The sequence below is a fragment of the Miniopterus schreibersii genome (genome assembly GCF_964146895.1).
Source record: "Miniopterus schreibersii genome assembly, chromosome: 2".
In the NCBI taxonomy this organism is placed as follows: Eukaryota; Metazoa; Chordata; class Mammalia; order Chiroptera; family Miniopteridae; genus Miniopterus; species Miniopterus schreibersii.
The window spans coordinates 78,465,767-78,480,049 of NC_138102.1; the positions used below are offsets into that span (position 1 = coordinate 78,465,767).

The window sequence follows — 14,283 nt, forward strand, 5'->3', positions numbered from 1 at the left end:
AACTAAAAAAAATACCTTTTACCATTGCAACTAAAAAATAAAATACTACCTGACCTGAGTGGCTCAGCAGTTGAGCATCGACCTATGTTTGAGGAGATCACAGTTCGATTCCCAGTAAGATCACAAGCCCAGTTTGTGAGCTCCATCCCCAGGAGGTGATGTGAAGGAGGTAGCCAATCAATGACTTTCTCATCACTGATGTTTCAATCTCTCTCTCTTCCTTCCTCTCTCTAAAATCAATAAAGACATATTAGAAAAAGAAAAAAAGATACCTAGGAATAAACTTAAACAAGGATGTAAAAGACCTGTACTTGAAAAACTATAGGACACTGGAAAAAAAAAAAAATAGAGGGAGCTACAAACAAGTGGAAGAATATACCATGTTCATGGATTGGAAGAATTAATATCATTAAAATGTCCATACTAAAGCAGTCTATAGATTCAATGCAATTCCTATTAAAATATCAACAGCATATTTCACAGGTCTAGAACAAATATTTCAAAAATATCTATGAAACCAAAAAACACCCCAAATAGCCACAGTAATCTTGAGAAAGAAGAACAGAGTTGGAGGGATCACTATACCAGATATCAAACTATACTACAAAGCCACTGAAATCAAAACAGCCTGGTACTGGCACATGAACAGGCATATAGACAAATGGAACAGAACAGAAACCCCAGAAGTCTATCTACACCATTATGGTCAATAAATATTTGATGAAGGAGTCAAGAACACACAATGAGGTAAAAATAGTCTATTCAATAAATGGTGATGGGAAAATGGGATATGTGCAAAAAAAAAGAAAGAAACTAGACCACCTTGCTACACCATACATAAGAATGAACTCAAATGGATTAAAGATTTAAGTGCTAGATTCAAAACAATAAAAATCCTAGAAGAAAAGATAGGCAGTAAAATCTCAAGACATTTCTTGTAGTAATATTTTTTCTGACATACCTCCTTGGACAAGGGAAACAGAAGAAAAAATAAACAAATGGGACTACATAAAACCAAAAAATGTTTTTCACAGCAAAAGGAAATCATGAACAAAATGAAAAGACAACCCACTGAATGGGAGAACATATTTGCCAATGATACATCTGATAATGTTAGGGCCAGAAATATTAATCATGGTCTGTCAAGCATGATTTTTAGCTATAGTTGTAAGAAATATTAATCATGCTCTCGTAACCATGATTGTTCTAGTCTGATTTGAGAAGGCACATTCTAACCTGGCTAAGAGTTGTACACCCTGGGATATGAGAGTTAACTTTGGAATGTGGTCTATCATCATGGGAAGATTAACAGCCTTGTTCCTGAAACAAAGGAATTCCGGAGGCAACTGCCCTGGAGTCCCAGAGGTGCCCACCCTTTGCAACCCTCACCCGACATTGCCTGTAACCTGTTAGCATTATACCTTGCCTACTTCCCCATGCCTGTAATTCCTACTTTCCCATGTAATCTTTGTCTTTCTACCCAATATAAGCAGCTGGCTTGGGGGGAAGTAGAGTAGATATTTCTGGATGACCTAACTGCTCTCCCATACTGCCGACATTATTGGAATAAATGCTCATATACGATTCAGTCCTGTCTGTGCTTAATTGGTTCATGTGGTGACAGGAAGCCCAGATCCACTGTTGTCCGGTTTCAATAATGGGTTATTATCCAAAATTTATGAAGAACTTATAAAACTCAGCACCAAAAAAACCAAATAATCCAATTTAAAAATGAGCAAAGGACATGAATAGATACTTCTCCAAAGATGTGTCAATACAGATGGCAAATAAACATACGAAAAGATGCTCAACATCACTAATTATCAGAGAAATTAAAATTAAAACAACAATAACAGATTATCTCATACCCATCAGAATGGCTACCAGCAATAAATCAACAAACAATAAGTGTTGGTGGGTAGTGGAGAAAAGGAAACCCTCATGCATTGTTGGTGGAAATGTAAATTGGTGCAGTCACTGTGGTAAACAGTATGGAGTTTCCTCAAAAAATTAAAAATGGAATTGTCTTCTGACCCAGCAATTCCACTACTGGGAATATATCTAAAGAAGCCTGAAACACCAATTTAAAAGAATATATGCACCCCTATGTTCATTGTAGGATTATTTACAATAGCCAAGATTTGGTACAGCCCAAGTGTCCATTAGTAGATGAGTGGGTAAAAAAACTGTGGTACATTTACACAATCAAATTCTTGGCCATAAAAAGGAAAGAAAGCTTACCTTTTGCAACAGCATGAATGGAGCTGGAGAGTATTATGCTAGCCAGTCAGAGAAAGACATATACCATATGATTTCAGTTACATGTAGAATCTAATAAACAAAATAAACTAGCAAATAAAATAGAAACAGACTCATAGATACAGAGACTAGACTGACAGCTGCCAGAGGTAAAGGGTTTAGGGGGCTCGGTAAAAAAGGTGAAGAGATTAAGAAAAAACACAATAAAAACCAAACTTATATGGGGAAACAAGATGGTGGCGTAGGTAACAGTGGTACCTGCTGCCTCCCACAACCACATCAAAATTACAACTAAAATACACAACAGCCATCACTCCAAACCTCCTGAAATCTACCTGAACAGAAGTCCTACAATGAGGGAACTGAAGAAGCATCGAGACTGGTAAGAGGGGTGGAGATGCAGGCAGATGGGGCTGAATTGTGGAGATGCGGCCACAGTCCCACACCAGGTGCTGCTATTTAAAACCTGAACACCAAAGGGATATCTTGGCGGTGGAGGTTTCCTGGAGGAGTGAGGGGTCCCAGCCCACATCAGGCCCCCAGCCCAGGGTTCCAGGGCCAGGAAGAGATGTCCTCACAACTTCAGGTTGTGAAAACCAGCGGGCATTGTGGTTAAGTGAACAGAGGTTGTGGGAGTCCCAGGCAGCTCCTCTTAAAGAGGTGGCACACAGACTCACTCAGATGTGCTCCCTCTAAGCTCCAGCACTGGGTAGCAGCTTGAAAGGAACCTGGGACATTCGGGGAGGAACTACTTGCCTGGAAACAGGGTGAGAGCTGGGGGTGAGCTTTCTCCCAGATCTAAAAGCTGACAGGGGCCATTGCTCCTTTGGTGAGCCCTCCCCCCACAAAGCCTGTAGGCAGGCACCGTATTTGAATTTCCAGCAACCTGACTCACACCTTTCGACCTGCTCTGGTGATTCCTGGAGACCCCATTCCTCCCTACTTGCAAGCTCATCAAAGCTATTTCCAGTGTCTATTCTATGCAAGTGGCTTCTCTAGTCTCATGCTTAGGACTCTCTTAAAATCTCTCAAACAAGAAGCAGCTGGCTTCAGTATGCCCCATACCTCTCGATAAGTGGCCCCAGGCCTGGCACTAGTGGCAGCCTCCATTTCTTCATAGCTTGGTCTCTCCTGGACACCTCCAAGCCCAGCACAAGTAGTATCCAAGTACAGTTTGCTGTGTAGCTCATGCTGGGCGGCCCTGGGAAAAGCACAGGCAGAGGCTGACTTTGTACCTCCTGGGTGGCCCGAGAGTCAGTGCACCTGGTGGTCAGCCTCAACCACACTGGATTACAACCCTACCACATCCACGAGTGACACACTCAAGGGGTGGATTCGGTGAACACCAAAGCTACACTGAAGTAATCTTGTGCCATAGGGGAGTCTCCAGCATAGAAGCTCTTCGGTTGTAGTTGCAGCTGATCTTCACATCCAACTGGCTTGGGGGTCAATTCCTCCCAGTGACACCAACAGCAACCAAGGCTCAACTACAACAGAACAGTGCACACAGCACACACAAGGGAGCACCTAGAAGGCCCAGCTAAGGGACTGGGGAGGCAGAGCCACTGGACCCTACAGGATACTTACTATACAAAGTCACTCTACCAATTCCAGGAGACATAGCAGCTCTTCTTAATACATAGAAACAAACACTAGGAAGCAGCCAAAATGTGGAGCCAAAGAAACATGTCACAAAGGAAGGAACAGAAGAAATCTCCAGAAAAGAAACTAAATGAAACAGAGCCAAGCAAGCTACTAGATATAGAGTTCAAAGTAATGGTTATAAGGATGCTCAAGGATCTTAGTAAGACTATTAAGGAAACTAGTGAGATCATAAATGACATAAAAAAGAACCAGTCAAAAATGAAGGCTACAAGAACTGAAAGGAAGAATAATTTACAGGGAATCAACAGTAGAGTAGAGGACGTCAAGAATAAAATCAGCAATTTGGAATATGAGGAAACAAAAAACACCCAACCAGAAATAAGAATCCAGAAATATAAAGATAGTGTAAGGTATCTCTGGGACAACTTCAAGTGGCCCAACATTCGATTATGGGGGTGCCAGCAGGAGAAGAAAGAGAGCAAGAAATTGAAAACCTATTTGAAAAAATAATTACAGAAAACTTCCCCTACCTGGTGAAAGAAACAGACTTACAACTTCAGGAAGCACAGAGAATCCCAAACAAGAGGAATCCAAAAAGCCCCACGCCAAGACACATCATAATTAAAATGCCAAAGATTAAAGACAAAGAGAGAATCTTAAAAGCAGTTAGTTACCTACAAGGGAGCACCCATAAGACTGTCAGCTGATTTCTCAACAGAAGCTTTGCAGGCCAGAAAGGAGTGGCAAGAAATATTCAAAGTGATGAAAAGTAAGAACCTACAACCAAGATTATTCCACCCAGCAAAGCTATCACTTATAACTGAAGATCAGATAAAGAGCTTCACAGATAAGAAAAATCTAAAGTTCATCACCACCAAACCAGTATTACATGAAATGTTGAAGGGTCTTCTTTAAGAAGAAGCTAATGAACAAAAGAATCTGACAAACAAAACAGACCCGGAAACATTGCAGCATGCAACAGACTGTCTGTCTCAGAGGGAGGAGGGAAGGGGGATGGCAGGCATGAAGAGATTAACTAAAGAATTTATATGCATATATGCATAACCCATGGACACAGACAATAATGGGGTGAAGGTCTGGGGAGAGGGGGAGAGGAAAGTAAAGGGGGGTCAATGGGAGTGAAAAATGGGACACTAGTAATACTTTCAACAATAAAGATAAATTTAAAACAAACAAACAAATAAAAACATTTAGAGACAAAAAACAGTATGGTGATTACCAGAGAGAAAGGGGATGTCAGGGGGTAGAAGAGGATAAAGGAGGGATAAGTGGTGATGGAAGGAGACTTGACTTAGGGTGGTGAACACACAATACATTATATAGATGATGTATTATAGAAGTTTATAGTACAGTAGTTTATCATTTTGCTATGGTGTGGATATAAATTATGCATTATTCATAACTAGTAGGTCAAAAATACTTAGTGAGTATGCCTAGCCAACCCAAGATCTGAAACAATATTGAGTATTATTATTTTCTAATTTTCATACACTTAGTTACAACTTATTGTACTTTATGGAATAATAAATGTACAATTCACGAATTTGGGGGTTTGTGACATTTTATGTTCTAATAAATTGACTAAATACAAATATCACCATGACTTGAAGAAAAGAGGATGCTGAGTTATTGTAATTCTTCCCCAGTAAATACAAGGAATGTTATATAACAGCTGAGACAGACATATTAACCATCTCAAAGCATACCTCACCATCCTTCCCACCAGGAACAGAATGAGAGGAGGAAAACCAGAAACAAATGCTTATCTAAGAGTTGAGTAGAGAACAAAGAGCTGGGAGACAAGAATCAAACCAAATTAACATATAAGAACCAGTCAAGACCTTGTTGCTAAATAACAAAGTAGGGTAAATTTAACCTTCTTGGGGACAAGTCTAGCTACTCAACAGCTGATAAAAAGAAAAAAGAGAGAATAAAAAGGTTAAACTATTGGAAAGACCTAGACCTGGCAGTTGTAAATATGAATAGCCAAAAAAAAAAAAAAAAAAGGTTAAAATTAAAGTTCCCTCACTGAATAAAGTAACATGCTATATTCTTTTTTTTAATGCTATGTGGTTCATATATATGTTAGATTGAGCCACATAGAATTATAGATATTGAACATCTTTACCTTATAAAAATGGCACTCTCATATAGTTCTATTTAAATACTAAACATAAAATTTGATTAGTCTAAACATAAATTATATATTTACTTATAAATCTTTGAAGTATTAAGTAGTTTTCTTAGTTTTATAATTGTACAACCCAAAAGAAGTTACCACTAATTACTTATTGAAAAATGGTTAGAAATAAAGAAAAATGTTAGAAGGAAATACATAGCTTCTTTAGAATTTTCTCTAAAATCCCAAATGACAAGGAGAATCAGAGATGCTTCCTGTGGTGACCCATTCATTTCATTGTATTAGCAGAAGCTTGGAATGGATTAGAAAAATGTCAGTTTGTTCTCCTAACTTAATCCACACTCAGATATTTTAGCTGTTTTTTTTTTGTGTGTGTGTTTTCTCTTACAGGTCTGCAACAGAGCATTCTAAATCATAACAAGTTTTAAAAATTTATTTAATAAAGTTAAGCCACATTTTATCAATATGAAGAGAAAGAAATTAACTAATAGTTCTGAAAATCTATTTATGCACCAACACATTTTTTAAAATGTCTGTATATCAAATAAACACTTAGTAAATATACTTGCAAATGGTCCTCTAATTATACCATGAGCCTTCTTTAAAAATACAACTCTTGCCCTAGCCAATTTGGCTCAGTGGTTAAAGCATCAGCCCGTAAAATGGAGGGTCCTGGGTTCGGTTCCTGCCAAGGGCACATACCTTGGTTGCAGGCTCAATCCCCAGCTCCAGTCAAGCCATCTGCGAGGGGCAACCAATCGATGTGTCTCTCTCACATCAATGTTTCTCTCTCTCTTCCACTCTCTCTGAAAAGCAATGGAAAAAATATCCTCGGATGAGGATTAAAAAAAAATAAAATTCTTCAATTAAAAGACAATAGTCATTTTATTATTTAAATTTTTTACTTTTTACTTTATTTGTTTGTTAATCCTCACTCAAGGATATTTTTCCCATTGATTTTTAGAGAGAGTGGGTGGAAAGAAAGAAAGAAAGAAAGAGAGAGAGAGGGGGGGGGAGGGAGGGAGGGAGGAAGGAAGGGAGGAAGGAAGGAAGGAGGAGGAAGGAAGGAAGGAAGGAAGGAAGGAAGGAAGGAAGGAAGGAAGGAAGGAAGGAAGGAAGGAAGGAAGGAAGGAAGGGAGGGAGGGAGGGAGGGAGGGAGGGAGGGAGGGAGGGAGGGAGGGAGGGAGGGAGAGGGGAAAGGGGAAAGGGGAAAGGGGAAAGGGGAAAGGGGAAAGGGGAAAGGGGAAAGGGGAAAGGGGAAAGGGGAAAGGGGAAAGGGGAAAGGGGAAAGGGGAAAGGGGAAAGGGGAAAGGGGAAAGGGGAAAGGGGAAAGGGGAAAGGGGAAAGGGGAAAGGGGAAAGGGGAAAGGGGAAAGGGGAAAGGGGAAAGGGGAAAGGAAAGGAAAGGAAAGGAAAGGAAAGGAAAGGAAAGGAAAGGAAAGGAAAAAGGAAAAGAGCCGGCCGGGCGTGGCTCAGCGGTTGAGCGTTGACCTAGGATCCAGGCGATCAGGGTTTGATTCCCGGTCAGGGCACATGCCCAGGTTGTGGGCTTGATCAATGACTGTCTCATCATTGATGTTTCTATCTCTCTCCCCCTCTCCTGTCCTCTCTCTGAAATCAATAAAGATATATTAAAAAAAAAAAAAAAAAAAAGGAAAGAAAGAAAGAGTGAGAGAGAGACATCGATGTGAGAGAGACACACAGATTGTTTGCCTCCCCCATGTACCCCAACTAGAGCTGGGAATCAAACCCACAACCCAGATACATGCCGCCAGAACCTTTGGTGTGCAGGCTGATGCTCTAACCACTGAGCAAAACCAGCCAGGGCTTTAATTTCTTTATTGATTGAATTTAGAGAGAGAGAGGGTAGGAGAGAGAGAGAGAAACATCAATTTTTTGTTCCATACTTCCATGCACATTGGTTTACCTTGGTATGTCCCCTACCAGGGATTGAACCCACAACTTTGGGGCACTGGGACAATGCTCCAATCCGGAGGATGCTCAAACCAACGGAGCTGCCCAGCAGGGCTAACCATTTTACTATTTATATACCTGAAGCATTTCATTAGCATGAACCAAAAGATTCAACACTCTGCTGAAGTGTATTAAAATAACTACGCATAAACAATCTCTAGGAAAAAAATAATTATATAATAAAAAATTCCCAATGATATATACCATCACATTTAAGAGTATGAAATGCATAATGTTTCTGCTACTATGCTACTCACTTGTCTTATATGGAAACTTTATTTATTTAAAATAAATTAGAAGAATTTTAGTTATAAAAAGAAAACTAATATATAGAATACTTGTAAGAAAATATAGAATTGTTTTTAAAAGTTTAACAACTAGAATTTGTCCAGTGAAGTACCACTCTAATGTTCATTACAGAAAGATTTTATTATAAGTACAAAACTAGTGGATTCCAAAGTAATGAGCTTGTACCACATAAACATGTGTAAGTAGGTCTGTAGAATATACTATCTGCTAAAAAGAAAACAAACAAAAACAAAACAAAACAGAAAAAGGGTTTAGTACAACTTACAGATATGGGCTTCTGGTCTCCAGCTGGTGGTCTCCATTCATTTCTATATATTATATCCTTCCTTGCAATTTGCACTGATATTCTTGATCTTGGTAGGTACTTACCCTGGAATCTCATTTTCTGTATTTTAGAATCTTATTTAACCAAAATAAAACAACATCGATTTTTAAAAATTGTTACATGTTTAATACTAATACTTGCATGAGTATAATCAAATAGCACATTTCCTAGCACAGTAAGTTTACTTTACCCAGAGACATTTATTCCCAGTGAGAAAAGTACTGATGAAAAATTATTATGCATTTTCTTTGAATGGAGAAAACCATTTTTCCAGGATCTCTTTACATATTTCTAGTAATACATGATACTATTTTTTTTTTAAATTAAAAATTATTGTTAACATTACAGAAACAATATGCATAAGGTAATGGCACAAGTAACTAAACACAATCATCACAGCTTGGATTACCAGGCCGCACCATTCATGTCACACTGTTGTTTGAAATATATGAGTAAGTTTTCTAATGTGTTTTTTTGGCTCCATCAAAATTTGTTCTTGTTTTCCTCTTTCCTATATTAGACATGTGGACAATGCACTTTCTCTCATCCTGTACTTACCTACTTTCTAAACATTCTCAATCTAAACCAATACATAACATATAAAGGGGTTAATTCATTCATTCTCCCTTTATAACTTTCCTCAATTTTAATTTCTCTACCACAGTGGATAGTATTTCACTATCAATGATACCTTAGGGAGATTTTCTATTCCTCGCCCTTTAAGTTCAGACTTTTGGTATGCCTCAATCCTGCTTGTTTTACTTTCACAACATCAATTGAATTAGTAATTTTCCCTTCTTTAATCTCTCTCGCGCTCTCTCGCTCTCCCTCTCTCTCTCTCTCTCTCACACACACACACACACACACACACAGCACTTTATCATGTCATCAGCTGATTCCTGACACTAATTTTTTTCCTACTTATCATTACCATGCTTTCTTCAGTGGTCACATAGTTGAGTTTCTCCAAGTTCCTAACTTCAGCTCCAATGGGTTGTTCCAAGAGAATTCTTTTTATTTATTTATTTATTTTTGTTTAAAATATTTGAGATGTCCCTTTTTCTCCCCAATGACCCATTCCATCCTGTCCCATCCCCTTCCCCAGTCCCTCTCCCAACCATTGTCCTTGTCCTTGGGTTGTGCATATATGCATATCAATTCTTTGGATAATCTCTCCCACCCGCCCACCTGCCCTCCTCCACCTCTGTGACATTCATCAGTCTGATCTATGCTTCCATGTCATTGAGTCTATTCTGTTCATCAGTTTATTAAGTTCTTTAGATTCCACGTATAAGCAAGATCATGTGATGTTTGTCTTCCTCTACCTGGCTTATTTCACTTAGCATAAGATTCTCCACCTCCTTCCATACTGTCCCAAATGGTACGAGATCCTTCTTTACAGCTGAATAGTATTCCATGGTGTAAATGTCCCACAGCTTTTTTATCCACTCGTCTACTGATGGGCACTTGGGCTGCTGCTTCCAGTTCTTAGCTATTGTAAACTGTGCTGCTATGAACATAGGGATGCATATATTTTTTCTGATTAGTGTTTCAGGATTCTTAGGATATATTCCTAAAAGTGGGATCACTGGGTCAAAAGGAAATTCGAATTTTATTTTTTTAAGAAACCTCCATACTGTTTTCCACAGTGTCTTCACCAGTCTGCATTCCCACCAGCAGTGTACTAGGGTTCCCCTTTCTCCACATCCTCACCAGCACATGTCGTTTGTTGATTTGTTGATGGCAGCCATTCTGACAGGTGTGAAGTAATACCTCATTGTGGTTTTAATTTGCATCTCTCTGATGATTAGCGACGTTGAGCATTTTCTCATGTGTCTCTTGGCCATCTGTATGTCCTCTTTGGAGAAGTGTCTATTCAGGCCCTTTGCCCATTTCTTAATTGGGTTGTTTGTCTTCCTCTTGCTGAGCAGTATGAGTTCTTTGTACACTTTGGAAAGTAGGCCTTTATCAGATACATCCTTGGCAAATATGTTTTCCCAGACCGTGGGGTTCCTTTGTATTTTGAGGCCATTTTCTTTTGCTGTGCAGAAGCTTTTTAGTTTGATATAGTCCCACATGTTTATTTTTTCTTTTGTTTCTCTTGCCCTAGGGGATGTATCAGTGAAAATTCCACTGCCTGAGATTTCTGTGACTTTACTGCCTATGTTTTCTTCCAGGATTTTTATGGTTTTGTGACTTACATTGAAGTCTTTCATCCATTTTGAGTTTATTTTTGTGTATGGTGAAAGCTGGTGGTCTAGTTTCATTTTTTTGCATGTACCTGTCCAATTTTCCCAGCACCACTTATTGAAGAGACTGTCTTTACTCCACTGGATGCTCTTGCCTCCTTTGTCAAATATTAACTGACCAAAAAGGCATGGGTCTATTTCTGATGTCTCTGTTCTGTTCCATTGATCTGTATGTCTGTTGTTGTACCAATACCAGGCCATTTTTATTACAATGGCTTTGTAGTACAGTTGGATGTCTGGTAATGTGATCCCTCCCACTCTGTTCTTTTTTCTCAAGATGGCTGCAATTTGGTGTCTTTTTTGGTTCCATATAAATTTTCAAAATGTTTGTTCTAAGTCTGTGAAATATGCTGTTGGTATTTTAATAGGAATTGCCTTGAATTTATAAATTACTTTGGGTAGTATGGACATTCTAATGATATTAATTCTTCCAAACCATGAGCATGGTATATTCTTCCACTTGTTTATATCTTCGTCTATTTCTTTTTTCAGTGTCCTATAGTTTTCCTGAGTACAGGTCTTTTACATCCTTGGTTAAGTTTATTCCTAGGTATCTTATTTTTTTAGTTGCAATGGTAAATGGTATTTTTTTAGTTTCTCTCTCTCTGAAAGTTCATTGTTGGTGTATAAGAATGCCATTGATTTCCTGATGTTGATTTTGTATCCAGCTACCTTGCCAAATTCGTTTATCAAATCTAGTAGTACTTTAATGGAGTCTTTAGGGTTTTCTATGTACAATATCATGTTATCTGCAAATAATGACAGTTTTACTTCCTCCTCTCCTATTTGGATACCTTTTATGTTTTCTTCCTGTCTGATAGCTGTGGCAAGGACTTCCAGTACTATGTTGAATAAGAGTGGTGAACACTCTGTGGTGGACATCCCTGTCTTGTTCCTGTTTTTAAGGGAAATGGTTTTAGTTTTTGCCCATTGAGTATGATGTTGGCTGTAAGTCTCTTATATATGGCCTTTATTATGTTGAGGGATGATCCCTCTATTCCCACTTTGCTTAGAGTTTTTATCAGAAATAGGTGCTAGATTTTGTCAAATGCTTTTTCTCCATCTATTGATATGATCATATGATTTTTGTCCTTCATTTTGTTTATGTGATGTATCACATTTATTGATTTGTGGATGTTGTACCAGCCTTGCATCCCAGGAATACATTCCACTTGGTCGTGGTATATGATCTTTTTAATCAACTGCTGGATCTGGTTTGCTAGTATTTTAGTGAGGATTTTAACATCTATGTTCATCAGGGATATTCACCTGTAATTTTCTTTCTTTGTAGTATCTTTATCTGTTTTTGGGATTAGGATGATGCTGGCCTCATAAAAAGAGTTTGGGAGTTTTTCGTCCCCTTGAATTTTCTGGAATAGTTTGAATAGAATAGGTGTTAATTCTTCTTTGAATGTTTGCTAAAACTAGCCTGTAAATCCATCTGGTCCAGAACTTTTGTTTGCTGGGAGTTTTTTTTTTTTATTACTCCTTCAATTTCATTAGTTGTTATTGGCCTATTCAGGTTTTATGCCTCTTCTTGGTTCAGCTTTGGAAGGTTGTATGCTTCTAGGAATTTGTCCATTTCCCTCATGTTGTCCAATTTGTTGGCATATAGTTGCTCATAGTATTTTCTTACAATCCTTTGTATTTCTGTTGGGTCGGTTGTTGTATCGCCCCTTTCATTTCTGATTTTATTTACTGCCCCTTTCATTTCTGATTTTATTTATTTGGGTCCTCTCTCTTTGTTTCGTAGTGAGTCTGGCTAAAGGTGCATCAATCTTATTTATCTTTTCATCCAAGAGAAGTCTTAATTGCCAGCCAATCCTCACTATTCCAAAAAATAAGCTTCATTTCCTCATCCCATGTCTGTCTGTGAATCCTCTCTTACTCTCTATACCTTCCTCACACAAAAGTTAAGTTTGGATTCTACCTCTTCATACAACTCTTCATTAGCAAATCCATTGCTTCATGAAGTTTTTCTGACTAATGAGAAGAGAGGAGATGATTCCTCCAGGTCATACATGAGCTAGATATATAGGCACATCCACTAGTCACCACTGGAAAAGATGATTTTTTTCTCCTGCAAATATTGTTCATGTTTTTTTAAATATCCATGTTCAATATATTTGGTGAGATTTTCCCTGCTAATGTTGTCACCCATATATTATAACTCATTATGTGAGATACATGTAATAAGTATTTTTGATTGCATAGTTAAATCATTCTTACCTTGGACTATCTTCCCAGTAGACTGAGAAGCTGATGATCTTGCTCTACCTATTAGGGTGTGATTGAATTCTTCTTGAATAACCTAAAACCAAACACAAGTGTCAAGAGCCTGCTAACTGAAACCTCTGTCAAAATCCAGACAGAATCACCTCAGAACTCACCTCAGGGGTCAAGTATTTGGCAATAAGATTCTCTAAAAAGGGTCTTTTCAAAATTGAATTAATAGATGGCCGATCTCGGGGAGATACTTTAAAAAGCTGTGATATCAAGGACTGTAGGTCACAGGAAAACCTTGGAGATACTGGGGCAAAATGTGCCTGACAAATCTTCAGAACCAGTTGGTGTAAGTTGTTACCCTCAAACTGGAAGGACAAGGAATAATAACACTAAATTAGGAGACAATTCAATACTAGTATTTAAAGTAATATTAAGAAACAAAATAATGTTTAAAGTTCAGTTGGAAGTACCATGGTACACCCTAAATTGTTTTCATCAACTAACATTTCATGAGGAGATATTGTAGGCAGTTACTCAATGAGATGTCATGTTATTTAAAACAATAATTTAGATATTGTAGGCAGTTACTCAATGAGATGTCATGTTATTTAAAACAATAATTTTTTTATTTTATTTTTTCTTATTATCAAAATAATATTTATGCATTCTAGAAAACTGGAAGGTACAGGAAATTTTAAATTGGTAGAAAAAATATGTATAATTTCACCACCCAGAGGTATATTTCCTCCTAGTCTTTTTCAAAATTAATGTTTATTTTATAGAGTTGAGGGCATAATGATATGAAATTTTACATCTTGCTTTTTAAATTAGCATAACACAAACACTTCCACAAAAATTCCTCATAAACCAGAAACACTTTAATAGTATAAAATCTTCAGTTATTTACACTTATAGCCATGTATTATGTAAGAATGTTTCAGTCAACCATGATCTGCATACACAACAATGGTCCAATAAGATTGTAACAGATTATAAGCAAAATATTTCTTTGAAATGTTGAGAGAGAAGGCTGAACCCAACTACGATGTTGATGTTACTACTAGCTTTGGGTGGTTTAAATAGATGAGGAGGCTCAGCGTGCTGTCCACCTGCCCTGTGCCTATCCATGGCTTGGAGTGGGCAATGGAGCAAGGGGTGTGAACTGGGGGGTAGGGG

The 14,283-nt window shown here is 38.0% G+C and overlaps 1 protein-coding gene across 1 annotated transcript in view; it reads right to left on the reverse strand.

The window, feature by feature from the left end:
- NEK5 (NIMA related kinase 5) overlaps positions 1-14,283 on the reverse strand; it is a 96,249-nt gene that overhangs the window by 39,047 nt on the left and 42,919 nt on the right. The window contains 3 exon segments of the mRNA XM_081129850.1: positions 8,573-8,706; positions 13,111-13,192; positions 13,272-13,472. Of these exon segments, the coding sequence (XP_080985976.1) occupies positions 8,573-8,706; positions 13,111-13,192; positions 13,272-13,472 (417 nt within the window).